Raw genomic sequence first — 27,264 nt, 5'->3', positions numbered from 1 at the left:
TTCCTGTACAATATAATTTACCCATAAAACAAAAACAAAACAAGTGTAGCAATGACTGATGGTACAGGATGTATTCTAAAAGTAAATGTATCTTTCACTTAAATTGATTGTATTAAACAAATTATATCAGATGAAATGTAAACTGTCTCAGGAGGTGATCCTGGACTCTGGTGAGCACCAGGCAAAGAAGATTTGAGGTAGGCATAAAATTATAATGGAATATAATGCAGTAAGTCTGTCACATGTTATTTATTACTTTCAAATATGGATTCTGCTGTCGGTCAACTATTTTCCTTTAATGTTATGCCTGATGAGTCAAAACCAATGGACATACTCTTCCATCCTCCTTTCTGTCTTTGTTCTGGGATGTAACCCCTTTAAATATGCATGGGCATCAGTTCACATCAGTGACACATGGGGGCTCCATTAAGGCTGCAGCGGCCCCCGATTGAGTCTGGCACCGGGCCCCTTTGCTGTATGTCATCCCTTCTTAGTCCCATGCCTGTCCTGTCTGTCTCTCTCTCAAGCTTAGAATACAAAGCAGAAATACAAAAAAACTATGTAAAGAAAAGATACACTACATAAATATCACCCCTAGACTTTGATATAAGTGTTTTTCAGCAAGATCTCTGCTTACTTTAATCATATCCCACATCTCTGTGTTCTCCAAGATGTAGTGGGAAAGCCGTAATATTTTGTGATTAAAGTAAAATAAAGTGATAATGTAGTGAGAATAAAGTAATTAGCTAGTGTACTGTTTGGGGCCTTTTGCACACCTGTCAGGACTGGTGAAAAATGTGATCTTTTATTAAATAATGTTCGAGCGGCCTCCAGCTTGGGTTTGACAAAATGTCTCTAGTGCCCCCTAACAGTTTGCTAAATAAAAGCCCCCACCTTTAACTTTCACATACATGTATGAATTTTGGTAGGTTTAACATGTGGAGACAGAAAGTCTTTTTTTATGGGTCATTTTAGTTTTTAGCCAGGAATTGGAAGTTATTGTAAACTGACTAATATATATTGTCCAATCTGCCCTGAATGTTGCCGGAGACATCACTGCACTCAGAGGAGACTTCCAGTTTTATGAGTGATCATTAGCACCACTGCAACACTGCAGGGCCAAGGTGTAACCCATGTACAACTTATTTTAGCCTGACATACATTTTCAGTTTAAGAATATGTTTTATCGCAAATGGCTCATATGGTCATTTTTTTACACTTTAGTTCCCTGGTGATCAAATTATTATCTAGGTCCCTTTGGAAATTTCAGTATTTATATAGGACATTTTATCCCTTTAATTGTATAAGCATAGAAGTGACTGATTATGTCCTCAGTTTAAGGATAACAGCAAAATGACAAATTGTATTCCTCCCCTCACTTATTCAGTGGGGGAGGTCGGACTTGATGAATAAGCTCTTCTGTGATCAATATATCCCCACTAACATTAACCAAGCAGTTTTAGTTGCTAATTCCCGATCATCAAAACCCTCTCATGCACTGACAAACCACTGGTTTTAGGACTTACTGAACCATTTCTATCTATATAAGCTCTTCAGTCTGCTCATACAATCATAATTACAGGATCTGAGTGACTGGAAGATATCATTTAGAGGCCAATTCTCTAATCTGTGATAGACCTAATTAACGTATAATTTACAATAATGTAAGGCTCCAGTGGTATCAAGGTTTGCCTGTTTAACATGTTTAGCAATTTCAGGGTTGTGAACCAGGATTATTAATCCAATTATGTACTATGATTTATAGAACTGCCTTACAGTTGAGGGATAAAGTGCATTCTGATACATTTACTAAGTGTGGCTTTTCTGGTGAATTAGAGCTGAAGGAACATTAATAGGACCCCCACCTTCTCTGGAGTGGTCATCCTATAAAACCGTGAGGGTGGGGAGCCTGCAGATATCGAGACATTCACTCCATACAGAGTCTTACCCCAGGTGACAGTCTAGAAAGTGACCGCAATCAAAGACAGTGATTGGATGTGAATGTTTTGTGTCGACTTCAGTCCTCGTTGTATTTCCTGTCTTTAAAACCGTGCCTTGGTCTATAGCTGAGGACCCTCAGCTTTGTTCGTGTTTCCACACAGTGACCCTCAGCAGCAACCCACCGCTTCCTGTCCCACCTAACAATAGACAGTGTGACTCTCCGCAGCGCTTACAAAGCAAAATGCCCTGTCAGAGTCAATTAATATTAATGCTAATGTATTTCAGTCTGCTGAAACATATGTGCTTGGACCAGCGCAGATAAATATAGAAATCAATGAATGACCGAATAAAACAGACTACATTGTTTCAAAAGCAGGGGTAAAAATAAACTGACAAAAAGTATGTGCATATATATACTTGATGTGCAACATGTTTTTCGTCTGTTTAGTATAATACTAAACAAAAAAATGTGCAAGCCTAATTTCGTAATTTATAAATATATTCCAATCAGTATTAATAATAATAATAATAATAATGATTGTAATAATAATATTATTATTATTAATAATAATAATAACACGGATAATTAGGCTATTATTAACAATATTTTAATACGGATGCATTGGTATGCCATATACAGTTGAAGGCCTTCCATCATATAAGCATCTGTATCGGTTCTGTACTCAAAATAAATGAAAGTTAGTCAATGAAAATCTCCTCTGCAGCTGCACATTTACGGCTTTATTTGTGTCATTTCAAATAGTCTTGAAGCACTTTCTTTTTTTAATTGTGTGCTCCTGTCCAGGCATTTTCACGGAGGAGGCAGTGCCAGCGGGCATCCGTCACGTGACTCGGCGTCCACCAATGGCATCACGCAAGTCTAACTTTTGTGATAAGGCAGGCGCAGTAAAGAGCGAGTAGACTGAACGAGTTTCACTCCGTGATCTTCAATGGTCATCATCACTCACGCGCTACCGGCCCCACTGGCTCTTAAACCGGCTGTGTTCTAGACAACGACCATCCGGATTTCTATTGGTCCTTTGGAAACTGCGTTCTCCTCAGCAGCCCATGCACGGCTGCTGCAACACCTCCATTCAGGTTTGAAGTATCGGACAATCATCGCTGACTGGCTGCTGTCTGTTGATCAGATGTTGGGAGACAAGGCTCACGGTAAGTCCGTCTATATTCTACAGTCACAGTTTACACATCCATCACAGATATGACTTTTGTTTTGTTCGAGGAAACCAATTTAATCCCGATAAATCCAGGTAGGCACTGCTCAACTCATCCAGAGATCCATAACCCGTTGTTAAATGATTAAGATTAATAATTGTCTCCCAAGAACAGATTTATAGATTTATTTAGATTTTTTTTTTTTAAGGATTTTAAAATAATAATAATGAATTCTGAAATGTTACTGATACAAATTTACAAAAATGAAATAGAAAAGAATACAATGGTATAAAAGTATATGATAGTTGCAACCTAGTCACGCAACGTAAAATGTCTTAAGTATTATGTAGCAAAGCAACAGCAAAATTAAATAAATGGGTCAATCGTTTTAGAATGTAAAAACGCGTATAATAATAATAATAATAATAATAATAATAATAATAATAATAATAATAATAATAATTGGAATACAACTTATAATTATTATAATAATTCCAGATTTAGTGTTTTTTCCTGATGGCGCGCGGCACCAAGAACCAACGCGTGCGTGTCCGCTGGACTGCTTCATTTTCTTTCGCGGTTGTCGGCCTCAGTAAAATAAAGGCTGATATTTCCCAGATGAACATGGAGGCCGATCACTTGGGGACACCGAACCGAAAGAAACCAGTTTAGCTGCAAAGACTATAACGCTTGTGTTATCATCATATTCCATATTCATAACTGTAAACGCACTAAGTGGGTGATTGATTTATGTAACTATTTACACTCACAGATAAAGACTTCATCGCCACCTGTAAGGTCGGTGCCGTAATAATCAACATCCACTTCCACAGTCTTTATGAGTCTAAAACCTTTAAACCAGGTACAGGTTGTGTGCCAATGCGGAGGATTCAATGGAAGTTAAATCAATTTAAGTCCACTTTAAACTATTCGGAGAATAGTTTGGCTCCGTAATACAAATACATAATTTATACTAAAATAATAACTAAATGAATTGTTTATAGGCTATGATGACTAATGTATATGGCTTTATTAGCGCGTATTACAATGTATTCACACATATTTATATTATTATAATATATTTTGAAACTGTTAAATTAGTTTAGATTATTTACTATTTAGATAGGCCTATTTAAGATATGTGAGCATTTGCGAGGCCTTATTACATGAACACATTCTTTCATTGTGAAATGTATTTATATTTATCATTTTATTAATGAGTATGTATTATCATTATTATAATGATTAGAATGTCGATTAAATAAAAACATAAATATATTACTTTTTCATGTCTTGGGCATTTTGAAATAAATAGTGAAAGCTCATTTAAAAAAAGTAATCACATTTTCTTATTTTTTACATCAGATTCAATTAAATTAAATGTAAAAACAAAAACTCGACAGCACGGAAATTATTTCAAATGATCAAATGCATTAAAAATGAAATGCAAGTTACTGAGAAATATTATTTAAGTTCATAAAGGAGGAAGCAACAGACCGCACATTATTATGTCTTCGTGATAGAAAAACATTGTGTCAGGCACCTGAAACACGGTCAGTAAGTTTCCGATAGGCCTTCCTGTAGCATTTTACTATTTATTCTGAATAAATCACTGACAGAAAATTCTGCATGCACTGTTTATTTGCATTATACACTGAGTGTGTCGCCTTGCCTTTGGTGGATGCATGTGTCTGTCTGTGTGTGTGTGTGTGTGTGTGTGTGTGTGTGTGTGTGTGAACGTGTGTATGTACCAGGTGTCACTTTGAAGGTTATGGAATACACTTATGATGATGACCTGGAAGAGCTGTGTCCTGTGTGTGGGGACAAAGTGTCCGGTTACCACTACGGGCTGCTCACCTGCGAGAGCTGCAAGGTAACACACCGAACCCGAGAGCAATACAACGAGACATTAATAGATATTAGAACACCGAACCTGTTCTAGCGTTTGCAGTTCAAACGGATTTTGATTTTTCATGATGTTCAATATAATAAATCATCACACCAAACTTTTTAAAGTGTAACCTCTCCCAGAATAGTGTAGCATGACAAAGATTTCTCAATTATTCAAAAATGTATTTTACTTAAGGTATGAAAGTGAAACAGAAAAACATTGCAGCATTGCACATAGATTGCTTTTCTAAGGGCGCAAGATTGCGTCCTAAATTGTTAAGTACACTGCCAACCCGCTGTTTCCAACGTGTCTGTGTTCTTCAGGGTTTCTTCAAGAGGACAGTTCAGAACAACAAGAGGTACACATGTGCGGAAAACCAGGAGTGTAAAATAGACAAAACCCAGAGGAAGAGATGTCCCTTCTGTCGCTTCCAAAAGTGCCTCAACGTCGGGATGCGGCTAGAAGGTAGAGTTCACCATATTCAAGCCCTTATAGTATTAATAACAACAACAATAATAACAACATTATTATTATTATTAATAATTATTATAATGTTACCATTATATTTAAGCTTTTGTTTGGGAGAAAAATAAGATATTAATAATTATATTTTTGCCATTGTTGCACATTTCTAGTGGTGTATTTTAATTCCAACAATAATAACAATGATTTAATTAGGCCCATATTTTGTGTGTGTGTGTATTCATTTTAAATGTAATTGTTATCACATGATTACTATAATAAAAACTCTTGAGATATTTGGTGATTTGGCTGGTGGCTCTCACGTTGCTCCCTATACACATGAGATGGGATTAATTCCCAGACAGCAATGCAGGAAAGCACCTGCTTCCGTAGCAGAAAAAGGACACATTCTTGACTTACTGATAAAACCCCGGAGACTCCCCTGTTTTAAATCAAAAGCTCTATTTAGACTACAAGAAGGAGTGGAGCTGCAGAGGCTCTTGGGATTTTACTCAGCCCTAAAAAGGGAAGTATAAATGACCAACATGTCTGTTAGTTACTCTGCAGGAATAGTTGGGGATGCTGGTGAAATGCAAGTTATGATTTTACTCTCTGCTGTTACAGTTCAATGCTTATCAAGGAGTTTTCTCGGAAGGGATCTTTGCGGTGCAGGAGATTCACTAGAGTCGGTGTTTCATCTGTAAATCTGTTTTTCACTTCTTGTCTCTTGTGTGACAGCGGTGCGCGCAGACCGCATGCGTGGGGGGAGGAATAAATTTGGCCCCATGTACAAGAGAGACAGGGCCTTGAAGCAGCAGAAGAAGGCTTTGATACGATCCAACGGGTTCAAGCTGGAGAGCGCGGCTCCTCTGCCGGCCTCTCCTCTTCAGACTGACTACGGATTCACCAGCACCCTGCACAGCCTGCCCACCATCTCCAAAAGTCTGCTTCCCTCCACCCCGAGCTCCATCACCCCTACAGAATACGAGGCCAACCTCTATGGACCCCCAACCCTGGGCATGGCCATGCAGTCCCACGTGCCCCTCACCTCTCAGTACCAGTACACAGCCTTCCCTGGCAGAGCCATTAAAGCCGAATGTCCTGACTACACCAGCTCCCCCGAGTCTCTGACAGGATACCCCTACCCAGACATGTACCCCTCGGCCTCGCCACAGCCGCCCAGCCTGCCGCCGCTGGTGTTGGAGCTGCTGCGCTGCGATCCAGATGAGCTGGTGGTGCAGAATAAGATCGTAGCTCATCTGCAGCAGGAGCAGAGCGGCCGGGGCCGGCTGGACAAGCCCAGCACCTTCAGCCTCATGTGTCGCATGGCAGACCAGACTCTCTTCTCCATTGTGGAGTGGGCTCGGAGCTGTATCTTCTTCAAGGAGCTCAGGGTGAGTCCCAAGCCCTGTATCATATACTCATGCTCACAAATGCACACACTCCAGATGGTGGAGGATAATATCTCATTTCACAGCTGCACTCCACAATGTCTTTTATGTAAAACTCCTCTTTAGAACTGTCTATATTACAAATTACAACACAGCTTTGGTTTGTCTCCCTTCCATTGACACCAGTTTGTATACATTATTCTACACAATTCATAAATGTTTCTATCCTACAAAAAGTGTGAGGCCCATTTTCGTGGCAATAGAACATTTGAATGCAGCCAAACCCCCAAATCTGAATTATTGTGTGTCTGTACCGACACAGACATGTGTTGCTCAGTTATGCTGTACTTCACAGAGAAGATGGAGGGAAAAAGTTACAAATGGATGATGTGTTGCATGGAAAGATGAGGGCCACACAGACCCTGAGCTGTGGCTCTGCACTGACACTAAAATATTTTTTCCCTCATTTTCCGTTTGCTTTGTTCTCTTTGTTATTTACTCTCACTTTCTTTCATCAATTATCCTGCTCACCTTGAGACATCTATGGTCTCAAAGATGTTGGGAAAATGTTTTAATAAATCAACTGCTTGGGGAGGCAAAACATTCAAATACTTTCTCCCTGCAGAGCCAGTGTGCTCAGACTACAACAGACCTGGTACAAACTGCTTGTGATGTCCGTATCACAACTGTTAGTGGCCTGGCAATCAAAAAGTGTGTCCATCTGTTGAATAATTAACTGATATTTAATTTAATTAAGCTTATTTGTATTGTCCAATATCACAATTTTTTTTTTTTACAATCTGTTCTACCTACGGCATCCTCTGTCATTGGACCTCGCATCAGAAAAGGAAAAACTCCCCCAAAAATCATTTTAAAGGGTAAAAAAAGGAAAAATGCTCAGGGAATATAACAGAAGAGGGATCTCTCTTCCGGGGTTCTCTCATGAATAACATAATAAAATTACAACATAATCAAACAAAAAGCCAGAAGTTTCCCCCCAGCAGTCATTTCTGGTTGTACTTTATTAAACATGTGGAGAACAAAAGCATTTAAGTCAACCTTTAATGTAGAAATTCATAGTAGTCTCATGTAATGCCTCAATTTGTATAAACATATGAAACTTGATTCCCTCAACACTAATGTGAGACACTACAGGTATAAAAACGGATAAATTGATTACTTACATTAAGACAATTCTTTTTTAAATTACTTAAAAATATATGTTTAAATATGCAAATGAGACATTATCTTGTCCATTTTCTATCCATAATAGCAATGTGAACACCTGATTAATTTCACTTACATATAGGATTCAAAGGTTTTTTACTGAGGAAATATTTCTTTGTACCACTACATAAATCTGAAAATACGGTCATAAAATGTTGCATAAATCAGGCTATAAATGATAAAATAACAAACCTCTGAGTAAAACCCTTCAGAATATAGATAGGAATGAAACTGAAGGAGATTTCTGACTAATTTAGTGAATATGGCCTTTAAGGACATTAAAAATTGCAAAGATTTTGAAAAGGTGAATAGGGTTAAAAACAAACCCATAGATATCGCCAAGAGACTTTTCCCAGTTGATTACTGACATGAAGACAATTCTTTTTTGGATTACAACTTTTCCGAAACATTATATTTAAAAATGCAAACAAAGCATTATCTAGTGCTAACTTTAATCTACACAAAAAGACAAAATACTGAAATAACAACACAGCCGCATGGCTGTTCTCGAATTAGTCACAAACCGCCACCTATTGGTTCTGTGATCAGGTACACAAAGTGTTTTTTTGTGTCGTTCTGAACATGTTTTTTCTCAAGAAGACATTACGTTAAGTTAGGTTTAGACCACAAAACCACTTAGTTAGGTTTACGAAAACCGTCACAAAAACCCAACACAGTGTCGAACACCAGTCTAGTGGTTTAAATGTCCTGTGTTTGTTGGACCTATCCTATGTTCTGTTTGCAATTAGGGATGTTGCAAAAATTCATTACATTAATAATCACAGGCTTTAGTGAGGACCCATCACTCCTGATTTTTTGTGCATTTTCCTACAATAGGCGTCAATTTCTGCCCGTTACTTGCATACGATATTTTTCAAAATAATCTCAGTCTTCACAGGAAACTTCTTAGTTAGGTTTAGGCAACAAAACGACTTAGTTAGTTTTAGGAAAAGATTGTGGTTTGGGTTAAAATAATAATTAATTCTGCAAGTTACATGACAAAGAAATCAAAGTTTCACACGGGGAACCAACAGTGGTTCCTGGGTGAAAAGCTGTTTTTTGTTAGACCCATGGTACATCTTTTAATTACAGTGCATTCATTCTTGTAGCTATAGAACGCTTTGTGAAAACAGTCTGTGAAAGAGTTTAAGTTGTAAAATGAAAATGCGGACAACTTCCGGACCAGACAACCAGTGGTAGAGACCTGTCAATCACAAGGTAGCCCCACCCTAAAGCATACCCTGCTTTATGGTCTATTTGACTCTAAATGGACCATAATTTACTAAATGAACATAATTCTGAATTGAAGAAGACTTGAAACTAGTGAGGTGCACATTCACTCACTCACTAACGGTATGACTCGTGGACGCAAAGACACTCGACCAATGGCATGATCCTCTGTGAGATAATAGTACATGATTTGAACTAAAACAGTCCCTATTTAATTTATTATTCCACTTTACAGGAAGATAAAGAACAGATAAGAATGCTTTAAAAACTCACACTGTTCAATGGAAATTAAGGTATAAAAAGATATATTTTACTTTTTTTCATTATTTCTATTCATGGCAACTATTACAGATACCGCTAATCAATATTCTTGAATGAGGGGTGAGTACTGGATTACTTTCAGCCTTGTAAGGCGATTCTTCCTGGCTGGTGCTTCCTCAGTGCTGAACAGTAGCTGTCCACACACAGACACGTCTGGGGATAATGATTGGACATACATCAATGTCTTACTCCATCATCTCCAGCACTGTGATTGTGCCAGAGACACAGTAGTATTGGACCGAGCAGGTGATTTAGTAACACAGTCCCATGCTGGAGAAATCAATACAGTTGTTGTGGTTAACAGTAAGGCCGGACACACCTCCTGCTCCGAGTGAAAATAGGGGACTCTGACAAATCAGGCCTGTTATACAACAATAAAGAGAACCTTCCTATTTGAGTCATTACATCATTTGCTGACAAACAAACATCTGTCGACAGCCATGGTCAAACTGATTCAACCGATTAAACAGTTTACCTAGCAACAAAAGGTTGGTTCTGGCCTTGGTGAGATTTGGTGAGATTCCTCCCTGTCGTTGGATCAAATAGAGCAGGTCTGCTCCTTTCCTGCTTCACACTCCTCCACATGTTTCTATCCTGGGACGGCCACATACAGTATGTGATCTTCTGGTCACTAGATAAATAAACAAGCTCATAATCTGTTTAGAAACATATATATAGACAGGACTCTTTGCACCTGGCCCCCCTATTTAGCTAGAAACCATAAACTTTTTCTTTTCTTTTTTTATTTGGGTGCATAAACACTTAACTGGATAATTAACTCAGACATTTGAAGTAAAGGTCTGTGCTAACCTTATTTTAAAATGATATTGTCATTCACACAATACCAGCAATGTATTCCGATAAAACAATGAAGCGTTAATCCTCAGTGCACTTGTGAAAACCATCTGCTGAATGAATGGAACTGATTTGACAACATTTGATCTGTCTCAGTGTCCAAACTGAGAGAATGAAAAGGACAAACAGTGGTGCTAGAATTCTTATTTTCTGAGAACATCCAGAAGGATTGGCCTTTTCTGTTGTTACTGTTGTCTCAAAAAAACAAAGAGCACATTGTGGTGTTGAGGAGATTTGTTGTATCTTCTCAGACTAACAACAATATCTTTATACCTTGTATCTGTATATGGAAGAGGGATACTTGGCTGAAATACTCCCCTGCATTACAGATGCAGAAGCACAAAAGTTGCTCATCTTTCAGTATCAGGGAAGTGTAACATAAACATTTATATTTCATTAAATGCATTTCTTTGAATCCTCACCAAAATATCTACAGATTGTCCATGCACAAAAAGTCCAATATGCACGTTGATGCGTCTTTGCATTTGTTTTTACATTTTCTGTCAAAAGAAGCTGTCCCTGTTTTCATTTGAGAAATCCTCTGATGTGCAGGAGGTTATGCGTTATTTCATGCATGTTACTCCATGTCATCATGCTGTTTAACATGTGTTCATTTTGTCATGTACAGTAAAGTTACAACAGTGATGCACAAAAATTGGTAACCGCCGTCATATGCAGTCCTAGTGGTTCCTTTTACCCAGCAGTATTTGACCAGCCATGTCGCCCTTGAAATTATGCTCACTACCAATTTGTTTTGCCAGTTTCGTTTAGATGGAAACATAACTGCTGTCAAGACAGGGGCGACCAGCGTACGAGTCCCACATAGTTTGAGTTTCAGAGTCAGCAACAAGAGCATTTTAGTTAAAGTGATAGAAGGATGAGGATTTCAGTTTAATGTCATGACAGTAAAAACATCCCGTCTCAACATTCATTGTTGACTTCTTTAGTACTAAACTACAGCAAACATGTCATGTTTTCCTAACCATAACTAGGAGCTGTGTGCCTAAACATGACCATAAAAGAAACTTGTAATAATGCTGTATTTGCTACGAGCAGATGTTGTATTGCAAAGGTGGATATTAAAGAAAAACTAATTATGCAGACAAGTTCAGTAAGAACATTTTGAGACTGTAGACATTCATTAAAAAGGTTTCCTCATCATGCTATGGTAACACTTTCTATGACGCCCATGTCCATAATGCATTATTAACATACTTCTGATGCATTATAATCTGAAATCTATAGCAATAATCATAACACATTATAAAGAATTGTATAATCAAATGACTTAATAATTGCTCGTGACTCACAGTTTTTTTGCAAGGATCATAGAATATTATAATTCCTATAGTTATGGGGATTATAATATTCTATAATCTTTAAAATCACTGTTATAATGCATTATAATGTAATAGTGTATAAATTACTCTAAATGGTCATTGTTTGTTTTAAATAAGTGAAAAAATATCATTAAATCTTTGCAACAAAACAAAGCGTAAAGTAAATTTTTACTTTACTTGTAAGGAAGGGAGTCAATGAGTTAACTAATACAGTACTTATAAGACCTTATAAGTCATTATAAAATGCTTTATAATTTCTTAATGTTATAAAGCATTATTAATATTTGGTGCTTATAACTGTAATTATACAGATCTATAAACTGATTATAATCTGATACCCAAATGAGCATAAATGCATTTTTAGTTGACAACAACAAAACATAATCTGTGAATTCTTTGATCCAGAAAAATCAATTTACTTATGATTTATGATTAATAACGTACAGTACACATCTGAGGGACTCATCTTTACATTAGCATTAATGAAAATACCTACATGAAAACACATGCAGAAATATGGCAGCGTATTGTGCATGAAGTCATTTTCCTGTTTTTCACATCCTTTTTTGTAATTTCACAGTTTTTCGCACCATAACAACGTGTAGCCTCCTCAGAGGCTTGTTCTTTATCAGATGTATTTCTGATGACAGTTGGACAGTTCTTATGTACAGTGGAAAGCCAATGCAGTCAGTGAGAACAAAGCTGTGCATATTTTGCCAAGAAAGCCTCGCTCAGAAAAAGCTGGGCCGGATAATTACATTCCATGCAGGCGATAACGGGGAAATGTGTGCTCTCCACTGCACTGCTCTCGTCTACATTGTTGCTAATTTGTGAGCAGAATGGAAGCTACTGATTTCTGCAGATCCCCAGAGGATGTCTTTGTCGTGTCTTTTATTTGACCTTCCATTCACCTGTTGAACACGGAAGATGTTGCTGAGGAAGTTCACACAATGAACATCACAAATGTTCAGCTACTAAAGGCAGTATGCAGTAGACATTCAATTTAAAAGTCACATGTGCGTGAATGTTTGAAAATAGAAACACTATTTGAAATGGGAGAAACAGTTAAAAGATTGTGAGCCTGAAAAATGATGATATTTGTCCTCTTTTTAGATATGGAGTTTTCATTTGTTTGGTTGCATTAAATCCTTCCAATTGGCGCATTAGTAGGCATTAACCTATTATTAGCAGGTAGTCAAGTTAAAGCGTGGATTGGCTGAGTGGAAACTGGTATAGAGATTCAGAGAGGTGCATCTCTGTTGCATGTTCTGTGTTGTATTCCTGAAATTCAACCCTGCAGGTTTGTTGCTGAGGGGCAGCACAGGTAAAGTTTGTTTTGGGTCTGTATATGTGCTAGTTAGTTTGCCTGTAGCTTGTCTTTAGGCTACCAGAGTATGTTGTATATTTGTAGTATTTATAACTTAATATAACTTTATTACATTACTCCCACTGACAACACAGCTAGGCTCTGCAAATACCACTCAATGCACATATTTAACAACAGAAAAAAAAAAAAAAAATGATCCTGTTTTTTTTTTTTTACAGACAAGGTTGTTACTTTTTTATATATATATATATATATATATATTTTATATATATATATATATATATATATATATATATATATTAGAGGTGGATAATATAACATTTGTGTGCTAATGCTAGACATTTCTGCTGATATGAAATGTCCATGACAACATCAGCCTGTGTAACTCAAAATGAGAAAACTGTCTGCCTTGTGTGGAAGCTAGTGGACTGAAACTGTTAGTAAGAGGAGCAACAAAGGAACCATAACATGAATCACTCTAGTGTCTATTTCTATGTTATAGGGCCAACTAGTAAGACGCACCGAGTACTGTACAGTGTAGGTAGCAAAGTCTTGGTAATTATTACTTAAGAATGGTTTCACCAGCTACATTTCTGATAGCTTTGAAACGATGCCACATGAAACATCGTGATACAATTGGTTAAGTTTAAGGCAACCAAACTACTTGGTTATTGTTAAAAAAAGATCAGGATTTGTGTTCAAATAACAACTTAATCCATCTGTGAAAAGCAACCACCCTTTGCTGGACTTCATAAAGCTAACAAACGGAACAACGTTACGCAGCAAGCGCATTGTCAACTTTTACTTTTTATTTCAGAGGTTTCATGGTTGAAAAGTCCACAGTAAATTTGACCCCTCCACCAACACTCCAACCCATCCTTAACTTTGAGCTTTTTTTACTCATCATTATACCATGTAACTTTCAATAATAATTGCTCAATATACTTCGTCATTGCTTTGCTCTTTGCTCGTGCACTACGTTACTGGGTCCAAATTTAAACTATTTCCACATTCAATATATCCTTGATTTGCAGAAACCTTCATGCCAACATTTTTTCCTGGCCGCTTTCCTCCACTGCTGGCCAGCTGGCAGCGTCATCAGCAGCCGTACAGTGTGTTGACTGGATTACGGTAACATTTGGCTGTAAGATAGAATGTGGCTCGTACAGGTAAAATGTGACACTTGACAGGAATATAACTTGATATATCTAACCCAGTTCCAAGCTCTAACATGGACAAACATTTAGAACCCACGTGGGAGATGAAATAAAGCCATTTTCCCCACGTCCAGAACATTTGAGGGATTTTTTGGCTGCAGCAGAGTGTCCAACTCCTCTTGAAAAGGAAGCACAGGAGGTCACCGAGACCTCTTGCTTTCTTAACCCCTTCCTTTATCACTGTACACCCAGAACCCCCACCTCTGATCCAGCCCAGATGTGGCCAACCAGATTGGACCCTCCCCTCTGCGATTGATATATAGTTTCATTCAGATGGACAGTAATTCTGTCAGCTTGGTGTCAGACGAATGTGTGTCTGGGCTGTAAGCAGCTGCGGCTGCAAAATTACTGACTGCCGTGTCCTTCAGTTTGGAGACAATATTGCAGTGAGCGAGGGCTCAATCTAAAAACACACCCATCCCCCAGAGCAGAGCAGATGTGACTGGAGAGGGGGGGTTTAGGAAGAGGTGAGCAGGTTGAAGAGGTCTCAGACGATGCTCGTAAATACACAACACAGGGCATGGCAATAACATAAACTCCACAACACAGCACAAACACACATGTACACACACACACCAACAAGCATCACTCCTTGTTTTTATGGTCTCCCCATTTTTCATTTAATCTGTTTTCGTCACATAATTCCGTGACATTTGGTTCCGTATTCATAGCATGCCAGTAGAGTTGATTGCATTGTTTATTTCAATTGAAATCAGAATCAAGTTTTATGGCCGAGTGAGTTTATACATTAAAATAATTCAGCCATGTGCAATGTTTCCATGACCCATAATAGACAACACAAAATGAAGGAAAACACAATTGAAAAATACTTTCAAAAAGAGGATATTGATTTCCACTTCCATACAACATGAACACAGATGCTGTGGGAGACAGTAACAGTGGAATTATCAGCACCATTTTAGTTTGAAAGAATATTGATTAGGATTTATAGTGTGTAAATAACAAAGAGAAGGAAAATAAGCTACAGTCTGTACATGTATGAACAGAGTGAACCTCAGACTGTAGACTTGCTTTAAGTTAATGTGTTTTTTTTTATCTCTCTCTGTGTCTGTCTGTCTCTGTATGTGTGTGTGTGTGTGTGTGTGTGTATTTCCTGGAGGTGGGAGATCAAATGAAGCTGCTCCATAACTGCTGGTCTGAACTTCTGGTCCTGGATCACATCTTCAGACAAGTGCAACATGGACAGGAAGACAGTATCCTGCTGGTGACCGGCCAGGAGGTAACAACTCCCTCACACAACTTCCCATCAGCACAATGAACTGTCTGCTCCATTCATTTGCACTGCACTTCATTGAAAATATTGTTAAAGCCCAACATGTTTGCTTGATTTGTCGAATGGACCAGCTGTAATACCTATTAAATTGTAAAATTTCAATGTACAGTCATTTGTAAGGCTTGAGGGTTGACAGCACATTCTGATATCTTTATACTGAAGCTACTGATGGTCCATAATTTGCACCAAAACTTTTCTTTAAATTTGGTAATTTAGGTGCCAAAACTATATGCTAAAGTATAGGGTATAGTGTGTGATCGTTTAGCCTCTGACAGATGAAATTTAACAACAAGAATTTATTTGCATTCGTGTGTGCACAACATCAAATTTAGCTTTTCTATTTTTTGTGTTTACGTTACGCCGCTACGTTGCGCCGTTACGTTACGCCGTTACGTTCTTATGTTATGTTACGTTGTTATGTTACGTTGTTACGCCGTTACGCTGTTACGTTGTTATGTTATGTTGTTACGTTGTAATGTTACGTTACGTTATGTTACGTTATGTTATGTTATGTTACGTTATGTTACGTTATGTTACGTTATGTTATGTTACGTTATGTTACGTTATGTTATGTTACGTTATGTTACGTTATGTTACATTAGGTTGTTACGTTGTCACATTATGTCGTTCCGTCACTAACATTGTTCCGTTCCGTTGTTCCGTCACGTTGTTCCGTCACGTTGTTCCGTCACGTTGTTCCGTCACGTTGTTCCGTCACGTTGTTCCGTCACGTTGAGTTATTCCATTACGTTGTTCCGTCACGTCGTTAAGTTGTTCCGTTCCGTTGTTCCGCTACGTTGTTCCGCTACGCCACGTCCGTTACGATGTTCCATTCCGTTGTTCCGTTAGGTCGTTCCGTTACGTCGTTCCGTTCCGTCGTTCCATTACGTCACGTCGTTCCGTCGTTCCATTCCGTTACGTCATTCCGTTACGTCGTTCAGTTACGTCACATCGTTACGTTAGGTTGTCACATTACGTCGTTACGTCACTAACGTTGTTACATTAGGTTGTTCCGTCACGTCGTTCCGTCACGTCGTTCCGTTCCGTTGTTCCGTCACGTTGTTAAGTTATTCCGTCACGTCGTTCCGTCACGTCTTTAAGTTATTCCGTTACGTTGTTCCGCTCCGTTGTTCCGCTCCGTTGTTCCGCTCCGTTGTTCCGTTCGTTGTTCCGTTACGTTGTTCCGATGTTCCGTTCCGTTGTTTCGTTCCGTTCCGATGTTCCGTTCCGTTCCGTTGTTCCGTTCCGTTGTTCCGTTGTTCCGTTACGTTGTTCCGTTCCGTTACGTTGTTCCGTTCCGTTCCGTTGTTCCGTTCCGTTGTTCCGTTACGTTGTTCCGTTACGTTGTTCCGTTACGTTGTTCCGTTACGTTGCTCCGTTACGTTGTTCCATCGTTCCATTCCGTTGTTCCGTTCGGTCGTTCCGTTCCGTCGTTCAGTTCCGTCACGTCGTTACGTTAGGTTGTCACATTACGTCGTTACGTCACTAATGTTGTTACATTAGGTTGTTCCGTCACGTCGTTAAGTTATTCCGTCACGTCGTTCCGTCACGTCTTTAAGTTATTCCGTTCCGTTACGCCACGCCGTTACGTTCCATTCCGTAACGTTCTATTCCGTTACGTTACATTGTTATGTTACGCCACGTCGTTACGCCACGCCGTTACGCCACGCCGTTATGTTCCGTTGTTCCATTCCGTTGTTCCATTACATTGTTCCGTTCTGTTGTTCCGTTCCGTTGTTTTGTTCCGTTGTTCCGTTCCGTCGTTCCGTTCCGTCACGTCGTTACGTTAGGTTGTCACATTACGTCGTTACGTCACTAATGTTGTTACATTAGGTTGTTCCGTCACGTCGTTAAGTTATTCCGTTCCGTTGTTCCGTTACGCCACGCCGTTACGTTCCATTCCGTAACGTTCTATTCCGTTACGTTAAATTGTTATGTTACGCCACGCCGTTACGCCACGCCGTTACGCCACGTCGTTACGCCACGCCGTTACGCCACGCCGTTATGTTCCGTTGTTCCATTCCGTTGTTCCATTACATTGTTCCGTTCTGTTGTTCCGTTGTTTTGTTCCGTTGTTCCGTTACGTCGTTCCGTTACGTCACGTCGTTACGTCACGTCGTTATGTTAGGTTGTTACGTTGTCACATGACGTCGTTACGTCACTAACGTTGTTACATTAGGTTGTTCCGTCACGTCGTTCCGTTGACCATGTAGTATTGTTGCCTAAACTTAACCAATCGTTTCACAATGTTGACTTTGTGGCATTCTGCGTTTCTGCGAGTGTGATATGAGGCTGATATGAAGATTTTTTGTCGTCCACATTCAATGTATCCCGTGGTTTGCAGAAACATACAGTTCCAATATTTTTTTCTTGTGACTGGGTTGATGAAAACTGATCATTTTCCAGACATGGCCTAATGTTGTAATAAAGCAGGACATCATTGCATAATGTTGTTCTAAATGTGTTTATTAGGTCATCAGCAAAATATCACTAGCCTCTCTAACATTACTTCAAAACTCACCTTATATTTTTAAATAATTGTCTCATTCCACCATTTTACTATCTCTATGGCTCGATTAAGACGTCTCCAGCTTAATAAAATAACATATATATATACGTATACGTATATATATGTTATTTTATTTTATATCTTTGTACCTAGTTGACAATGGAATATATTGGCAGGAAGATTACGGGATGATTTTTTTTATTTTTATATATATATATATATACATATATATATATATATATCTATGTATATATATATATTTATACAAAAGACTTAGAAAATAACTAGGAGCCTGTGTTTCCAGGTGGAGCTGTCTTTCATCCTGTCCCAAGCTGAGGCGACTCTGTCCAGTCTGGTCCAGAGAGGTCAGGAGCTGGCGGCGAGGCTGCGGGCGCTGCAGTTGGACCGCAGAGAGATTGCCTGTCTGAAATTCCTCCTCCTGTTCAACCCCAGTGAGTCAGCCTCATGTTTGTGCGGCATCGCTGAGATAAATATGCAGATCGAGTGGCTGGTGATGAAGTGTGGAATTAAATAAAAAATGTTTTCTTTTTTATATAAATATTATTGGTCCACTGATCCAATTATCAAAACCCTTGAATGCTTCTGAACGGCAAACATACTGCTCTTCAATGCGATTTGATTCTCCTGTAAAACCGGAACTGACAGTTTGGAAATCACATGTGGACTTTGTTTAATTTTATTTAACAGCTCTTCAGTTTCACTACTGCTGAAACTCTTCTTTGGTTTTTGGTTATATATATCCATTCTTGGGCATGTGCCAGAGTATTTGCACAACCCCTGCCCTTACATAATGTTTTAGGGGGTTTAACCTATGCTAATAATATACAATGGGCCACATGCCTCCAATTTATGATCAAGTGGATTGTCATTCAGCGCCCCGGATAAGAGCAAATTTGAATGCTTAAGAACATTTGGTACATTTGGAGATGACTTCTCTCTCAACATAAAATTAAGTGAAAATATAAGAGGAATTTAAAATTTCTAATTGTTTGTCAGGATAAAACAGCTAAAACAGGAAAAACAGTCTTAGTATGGAGCCTTTTCCTTTGAACATTAGCATTAGTAGGAGTAATAGATATTTGATTTACCTATCTACAATGAATGTGTTCTTACACATAGGCCTGAACGTGTAGCTTGTAGATTGTGTGTTTTCAGAAGAATGGTGGGTTTTGATGTGAAAATCAATCAACTTGGTTGGGCTGCGGGGTCATACTGATGCTGTCCTTTGGCGGAATTTGAATAGCAACACTGACATTTTAATGAAATAAAATGTCACAATCGCAGATTATCTGCAATACCTTTTTATCTGTAAGGTTACAAGCATTTTCCAAAGTGGCCTTTTTCCCTCCAATAAATTCACTTAATTAAATTTCTAGGGTTGACAAAAGCCAATATTAACAAAGACATCCTCCTCCACCATTGTCCACTAATGGCATTCAAAAGAAGCGTAATGGATGGTCTATCATTCGATGGCAGGACCGACATTCATGTAGCGGCTTGTGCAGATGGAGAGAGCATAGATGTGGCTTGCCCAGATTCTCAGAAGTGTTTGCTGTTTAGCGCTGGCAAGCGGGGAACAAAGAGCTTTTGAATGGGGAGAGCACTTGTCATAGACAGAGAATATTTCCTGTCTTTGCCTGCGGTTTCTTTGCTCTCGCTCTCCCTCGTCTTCAGAGTCAGGTTTGTCGGGGGTAATTTAATTGCCCTTAAGCAGTTTGAAAAGAAGATTCAGAACATTGATTCAAAACATTTAATTACTGTGTGAATGGATTCTCCAAGATGGGCTTAGCTGATGCTGAATGCCGGTCCACCGGAGGGCTTGGCTATTATCTCGCACAAGCACACGGATACACACAGCCACCCACACTCCATCCACTCACCTTATTTCATACATAACATATAGATACAGCATACAAAACAATCTAGTATCTAACATTTCTATCAGAAATGAATGGTTTACATATACCATTAGAACTGTTTTATTTCTTCTTTCAGATATAAAACGATTACATTATATAACCTAACAACAACAATACCAACAAACTTAAAATTCAGTCAAATTTTATACTCAATATTGTCTAACAGCTTTAGCACTAATATATGATCTGTAAAAGCCTTCAAAAACCCTAGTTTCAATTCAAATATGTAAATTTAAGCTTGTTAAAGAAATCTGCAAAACAGGAACCTTCTAGAAACTGATCCTAACTTGAGTGTGCTCAGTTGTGATAGAGATGGCTAATGTGTTAAAATGTGAGCTGAGTATAAAACTCCATCCCCTGATGAAGACTGTTAGATGCGGCATAAAGCTCAAGAACAAAACCTAGTACATTAAGTCAACCTCAAGATAAGACTTGTTTGTCAAATTTCCAAGAGAGTGAACTTTCATGCTCATAACGTTTAAGTGCTATGCAAATATTTAAAGAAGATCACATTAAAAAGCCTAACTTAACTGTGTTTCTGGGACCGCGCTGAATACTAGAAGACAAACCTGGCAGGTTCCACATTACACTTTTGAGATATTTTAGCATTTTGTGAATCTTTAACCTCTTCAAATCCAGAATTACCCTTTTATATGGGATTGTATCCCGGATGAGCCAACAGAGGTTAAGATCCCTGCTCAGGGGAAAGCAACAAAGTTTGATAAACCAACATTTTGAGTGTAAGTAAATGCTGGCTGAGAATGAGCGTAACTAACGCTTGGTCAGTTCTGCTTGGCCTCTGATACCGACTTACAGAGGCCCTCTTTAGCGTCTGTATGAGACGCATCAGGCTTTCAACTAACTCCAATCTGACCCACCGCGTCAGTATTTGACGTTAGATCTACTGACGTAGTATGAATAGTGAAAAGAGTCTACATAGGGAGGGCAGGGGACGGATGGGTCAATCAAAAAACGGACTTTCACCAAGGAGACTACTGTTGGTGTCAATTGTGAAACCAAGTCATAACATTGACTTATTTCACCAGAGTTTTTTAATGTAACTTCCGTACCTAACTAATGGCAATTACGTAACAGACATCGTTTTTCTACGTAAAAACATACTAGTTTTAACCCAAACCACGATCCATTACTAAACCTAACCAAGTACTTGTGTTAGCTAAGTAAACCTAAAAACTTAATAAACCTTTGTTTGTTTAGAAAACACACTGTGTGCTAAAAATTAGCATCATTTGACATGCTGGCCCAGACACGTCAAAATCTGACACTAGAGGGCTGCGTAGAGCGTCATACTTTAAGGCGTATGGCCACTGAAGCGCCAGTATTTGACGTCTTTAGAGTGAGAATGTGTTGAACCACATATCAGCAGATTGATATATTTTCCTCACTGAGTCATGATCCATGTGTGTGTGTTCAGATGTGAAGCTGCTGGAGGACCAGGCATTTGTGGAGGGCGTCCAGGAGCAGGTGAACGGGGCTCTGCTGGAGTACACCCTCTCCACCTACCCTCAGTTCCAGGAGAAGTTCAGCCAGCTGGTTGTGCGGCTGCCGGAGCTACGCTCCCTCAGCACGCAGTCTGAGGACTACCTGTGCTACATGCATCTGAGTGGAGAGGTGCCCTGCAACAACCTGCTCATCGAGATGCTGCACGCCAAGCGAGCGTGCGTGTGAGGGATACACTCAGGTGGCACGCCCGTCGTGTGTTGTTTCTCTAGGTGAAACTGTGTGTGTGGGAGGGAAAGGGTGAGAGTGATGAAAGAAATCTAACGGCGATAGACAGGTTCATATTGGGTCATCTTCGTGAGGGCTTTTGTTTGAGTTGGAGAGGAGAAAATGTTTTTTAGAGTTTGGAATTATAAAGCTCCATCTGTACTCAAGGTAGTAACATTTTGAATGTTAATGTTTTCATATCCTGCAGAGCTACATTAATGTGACCTTTATAAACTGGATTTTCTACCTTGTTTTCAAAAATATAAAATTAGATCTGCCTGTAGAGTTACATTATATCCCTTTTGACAGAATATTGCATGAATCCAACATCATGACAAGATTCTCTACGTCCCATAGAGCTGCCCAGCAGTCATTTAGACTCAGATCACAGGGCTTCAGCCTGCATCAGGGCTGAACAGTCATGCAAACATTGTGACTGTGGAGGTATATGTCCATAGCTGCAATCTGCATTTTTTAAACGTTCATACTTAAGTATTGTTCGGATATGTAAAACTGTTTCCAACACCACTTGAGGAATTCTATTGTAAAATCTGGTGCTGGGTGGGCTGATGTTGAACTGTCATATTACATATGGGACTATTTGCGTGAAAAACATCTGTTGAATATTTGCTGGGTGAGCTAATGTGCTCTTTTCAAAACAGATGTTTTAAATTGTTCAGAAATTAGATTGTAGTGTTAAATTAGTCGTTTTTGAGCCACATGTCAGATGCAAGGTTATGATTCCAAGTTCCCCAACACTGTTCCTAGATAATTATAATTATAATTATTTTTTTATTTTATTTTAGATGAAGATGGACTTCAGGATAACACAACACACTGTGGTCTGGTCAGACTAGACTAGTACTGCTCATCTACACTTGTTCTTTTTTGCCACCAATGTTAAAAAAAACAAAACTATTAAAGTTCTATGGGGTTGAATATACTTGTGTTTCAATCTATTAAGATGTTAATATATTGATATATGGAAGTCAGCCATGTTAAGAAAAACACTTTATTATTCAGTTATTCATCATACCCTTACCAAGAAAGAGAAAATGAAAGGCAGAAAAAGATTGATAAGAAAGACGGACACTCCAAGAAATGGGGAAAAAGAAAAAAGAGGTAGAATTGTACACAGCGATGGATGAAAAAATAAAAGGAAGCGTGAAGAGTGAGGAGCAGAAAGAGAGTAAAAAATGACACATCAAAATGCAAACGATAAGCGAGAGATGAATGGCAAAGACAGCATTTTTCCTTCCTTAAATGTGAATTACAAAAGGATGCATCTGTCAGTGTTTGCCGTTTAGTTTCCACCAAGGAGCCAGACAGAGAAGCCATAGGGAGGGAAAAGATGCATCTGGACACATTTAGTTTCAAGTTTCTTTGTAAAATTTGATTTGTCCATGGGTAAATGCCTTTACAAAAATGAGGGTGTCATGTTCACAATCACATTTGTGTCACATTTCAACACACTGTACTGTATGTATGATCTGAGTGTGTGCTGATAGTGATATGTTTGGACTGATGCTGCTGTAGAGATGGTTTTCAGTAGGCTACCCATAATGAAAATGACTTTCCAAACTCATACATTCTGTAAATAATGTTAATGCTTTTTTTTCTTATTGTCAACAAATCCCATGAAAAGACCGAAACCATCAATGTGTCAATACTTTCCGACTACCCGACCCTGTCTGTGGCTCTGTCTCAAGCCCATTGGAAAAGTGCGTTCTTTTAGGATTATTATTATTATTCAACTGCAGTGTTTTGCACATTTGGTGCAGGATGGAAGTAGTAAATGAAAAATGTGATTTTGTTCCCCACAATATTTGGAACGACCAACATCAAATGCCACCAAAACTAAAAGAAGTCTGATTTCCTCCCCATCGATATTGTGTGTTAGACCAACTCAAAATAACACTGGATGCGAATGAACACCTCCTACTTGATGTTGTTGTTCATCTCACCCAGCCACAGTGAACACAACAGCTGTACACAACACACAGGTGATACACAGTCTGTTTAATTCACAGTTTCACTGATGCACATGTTAAATATAAACCAGTGTTATGAAAATGTGGTTGGTGTTTGCCTCTGTAACGGGCTGGCCGGCTTTCACTTAGTCACTTTTCTTTAGTACACTGATTTTACACTTAACTGTATCACTGTGAACCGACTAGGTTAGCAATGTGTGCAGTGGGCCCTTTCTGCGGCGCACGGTCCTCATCATTCTGCCCTGTCTATTCATCCAAAATGTATGTGCTGGTTAAAGACTTAATACTTTGTGTTTGATTATTTTACGCACTTAGCTTATACACAGACTGTGTGTCAGGTGTGTATGCATATGGATACAAACGATAGCCAGTACCGACTGCTTCATCTCCCAGATCAGCAACATGAACATTAGCCATTATTGTTATATTTTGATGTTTTGATGGCTGTTCATCATGTTTTTTTTTAGGGTTGCATCTACCCCTTTATAATTGTGTTCATACAAAGTGCAGAATATTGACATAGAAACCAGGGTCGGCGTCCTAAATTACAAGTGTGGTTAGGCCAATATTGGGGTTAAGCTTAGGAGAAGATCAGGATTCTGGTTTAATTTGGGAAAAATAAATATCCCATCTCTTGCTGGAAGCCAGATTTACTTTCTCAAAGTGTTGTCACAGGGAGAGAGTGGACGCAGATCTGTAAACGGATGAATGGCTAGTTAGCTAGGTAGCTTGACCTTCCTTGTAGCAGCGAGGAGTGAGGCCGAGGGTATGGTAGACCCAGCCCGCTGTTCAGCTCATTTTTTGTTACCAGTGTAGCATTAAAGCAAGGTGGGCTTAGCAAGCTAACTAACCAACCAGCTGTTTGCCAGTTAGCTAGCTCTAGCTAGCTTGCTAATTTCACCACACAAAGTTGTCACTCATCTGGCAATAGCAATGTGCTTTCCTACGCTGTGAGAAGAGTGTGTGGATGAAGTATTACATTTTGAATTTTACTCTGATTCTCTACATTTGGTAATGTTACTGCTCCACTTCTCGTTTTAGTCCAAACCACACCTCAGTGAGTCAGCGACTTGACGGTTTAGTTTACACAGAAGTTAGTTGCTACGACGCTAGCAATGGCAACACACACATGATCATCTTGCAATGTTGAATGAAATGGGAGTGTACATTCTACTCCTATTCTATCTCTATAGGTGAAACAAGTTGTTCATGTTCATGTTAGCCGATTTTTGTTTGGAAGAGTTTTTTTGTTTAGGTTGGCCCTTAACAATCAGTAGCGAGAGACATATCCATCCTGCCCACATCATATTTAGTCAACACAGAAGCTTCCAGAGAGTCAGAGAGGTGGAACACATTTATGATCATTTTTATTTATTTAAGTTGCTAAAAGTCAACTTAAATCAGCAACCTCTACAGTTGCCCCAATATTGGCCACACCTGGCCTTTTTTATTTTTTATTAAGATTTTCTTTATTATTTGACCGACGTATGTCCCCTATAAATAATAAGTTAAATATATGTGTTTATTACAGAAATTTGTTCTCAAGTTGATGAGTGTAAACATTATGGGTCAGTAATACTCTCCACTAAGAGAATATTTTACATATTCCTGCATATTTTATATATTTTTAACAAAATATCTCAAAATAAACCACACTGCAGGCCTTATACACAGTGTCAGAAACCTCAACACTGTACTGTGTATTTGTAGCAGTCAGTGATTTATCTGTTGCACTTACTATGTTGAAAAGTACTACTAATGTTTTTCACACAAACTGAACTCCCGGATTTCTGAAAAGTTACACACTCTATCTATCAACAACTGAAAAACAAAGACGCAGCCAAAGCAATGTTTGAAATATTGTGCAGCTCAACTTTCTCACTGTGGACATTTAAAATCATTCCTTGTTCATGCATTTCAAGGTATCGTAGACAATCACTCCGCCTGCCTTAACTTAATGTCTGCCTGCAAAACATGCACACATACCTTGGTTTTCCAGTTGAGATAGCTGTGTGTTATCACTCTGTACAGTATATTTATGTTGTGAAGTGACTATCTACTGCAAGATGAAGATACATTTCAACCGAAAAAGTTCTCCGCTTTATGTTGAGGCCAAATCGTTAGTGTTGTGGAACTGATTCTCTTGATATTGCCTTTGTTTTTGCTCTTCGTTCACTTTTTTATTTTCTTGTGAGTTGACAGTCCCGTCTTAAACTGAAGTGTTTTTTCTCCCAAAAGAGAAAGTGACCAAAACCTTCTTTCTTTAAATATATTTTATTGTAATAGCATCAAACCAATAAATTTCAGTGAAGTAAAGCTCCACTTGTATGTCGGCTATTATTTCACAACATTCATCAGTTGTGCACAAATGATACAGAGCTCATAAATAGAAGTGTCATCAAATCAGTTACAGTGTGGCTGTTGTTTAGCCTCGTCCGACTTATAACACAGACACATTATCAGTTACATTCTAAAACATTAAACATCAGTTTAAAAAAACAATACTGGAAAGTAATCATCATTCAATGTCTCTTCAAATAGACAACAGTCTTGACACTGTGACTGGTATACAAAAAATGTATGCTAAGATTAAGTTTTCATTTTTTAGTACATTTTATTTTTTACATTTCATGGTGGAACAAAACTCTTTAGAGGGAAATTAATTAATTTCTCAAATGTCCATCTACAGAAATGTCTACGTGTAGAACATGCCGATCATGTCGAAGAATACTCAATTATGTCTTACAACTACAGAAGAGGGGTCACCTGGGACAAAGTCCGAATTGCTTGCAGCAAAAAAGTCTGTCTAAAGTAGTACTGAGTAACTTGGAAATGCATATAATTCTTGATTAATGCAAGACATATACGTCCTTGGCTGCTGCTGTTATATATCATATTCTACAATGTAAGGTTACTGAATTGTTTTACAATGGTAGTTTAATCATTATCAGCTCTCACAATGTCAAGTTCCCCGAGTGAAGGAAAACTATAGAAACTAGAAAAATTTGATGCCAAGTGGGGCTGAATGCCGTTTGCCCAACTGTAATTTGATTGCTTATTTGCCAAGTACTGTTATCATCTTTTGAAGAACAAGTTAGTAGTAATATATGTTTTTATCAAGAAGATAAACTGCATTGAAAGATTTAGATTATCTATTACAGCACAATTTGAAAGTCTGCCTTCTTCCACCAAAAAACGCCACTTGCTAACACGACAACAAAGGGAACACGTTAGACCATTACAGCGTATACAACAACAAAGACCAAGAATTGTGATTCTTATTTTAAGATATACATCAGTCAGCATCATGCCCGTTGTACAGTCTTATTTAATGCTCTCTGTAATCATCTATTTACAACACTAAGACTGTAAACACACTATACAGGAAGGCATTATCCTGCGTGGTTGTCCATGCTGAAAAAATGTT

At 38.5% G+C, this 27,264-nt stretch overlaps 2 protein-coding genes across 3 annotated transcripts in view; one reads left to right on the top strand and one right to left on the bottom strand.

The window, feature by feature from the left end:
* Nucleotides 1-2,873: 2,873 nt before the first annotated feature.
* LOC129100821 (nuclear receptor subfamily 5 group A member 2-like) lies at nt 2,874-26,151 on the top strand. 2 transcript variants are annotated; one of them, XM_054610328.1, is made up of 8 exons: nt 2,874-3,111; nt 4,869-4,987; nt 5,329-5,470; nt 6,206-6,861; nt 15,496-15,615; nt 18,483-18,630; nt 21,554-21,851; nt 22,653-26,151. In XM_054610328.1, the coding sequence occupies exons 1-7, from the start codon at nt 3,090-3,092 to the stop codon at nt 21,805-21,807; spliced, it is 1,461 nt and encodes a 486-aa protein (XP_054466303.1). In that variant the 5' UTR covers nt 2,874-3,089; the 3' UTR covers nt 21,808-21,851; nt 22,653-26,151. The 2 variants fall into 2 exon arrangements, with proteins under 2 accessions (XP_054466303.1, XP_054466302.1); XM_054610327.1 differs by having other exon boundaries at nt 21,554-26,151.
* The window catches only part of adgrd2 (adhesion G protein-coupled receptor D2), a 33,411-nt gene continuing 29,953 nt past the window's right edge, over nt 23,807-27,264 (bottom strand). Inside the window, exon 25 of the mRNA XM_054610088.1 lies at nt 23,807-23,832. Within this exon, the coding sequence (XP_054466063.1) occupies nt 23,807-23,832 (26 nt within the window). The remainder of the gene's footprint in view (nt 23,833-27,264) is intronic.

This window comes from Anoplopoma fimbria, chromosome 13 (assembly GCF_027596085.1).
Source record: "Anoplopoma fimbria isolate UVic2021 breed Golden Eagle Sablefish chromosome 13, Afim_UVic_2022, whole genome shotgun sequence".
Taxonomy (NCBI): Eukaryota; Metazoa; Chordata; class Actinopteri; order Perciformes; family Anoplopomatidae; genus Anoplopoma; species Anoplopoma fimbria.
The sequence above is the reverse complement of the archived record's forward strand: the minus strand, read 5'-3'. Positions and strand labels throughout refer to the sequence as shown.

Excerpts from the sequence above, each read along its gene's own strand:
- LOC129100821 (XM_054610328.1), top strand. The coding sequence starts at position 3,090 with ATGTTGGGAGACAAGGCTCACG. Across the intron at positions 4,988-5,328 it reads TCACCTGCGAGAGCTGCAAG|GGTTTCTTCAAGAGGACAGT; the intron begins GTAACACACCGA and ends TGTGTTCTTCAG. Across the intron at positions 6,862-15,495 it reads TCTTCTTCAAGGAGCTCAGG|GTGGGAGATCAAATGAAGCT; the intron begins GTGAGTCCCAAG and ends TATTTCCTGGAG.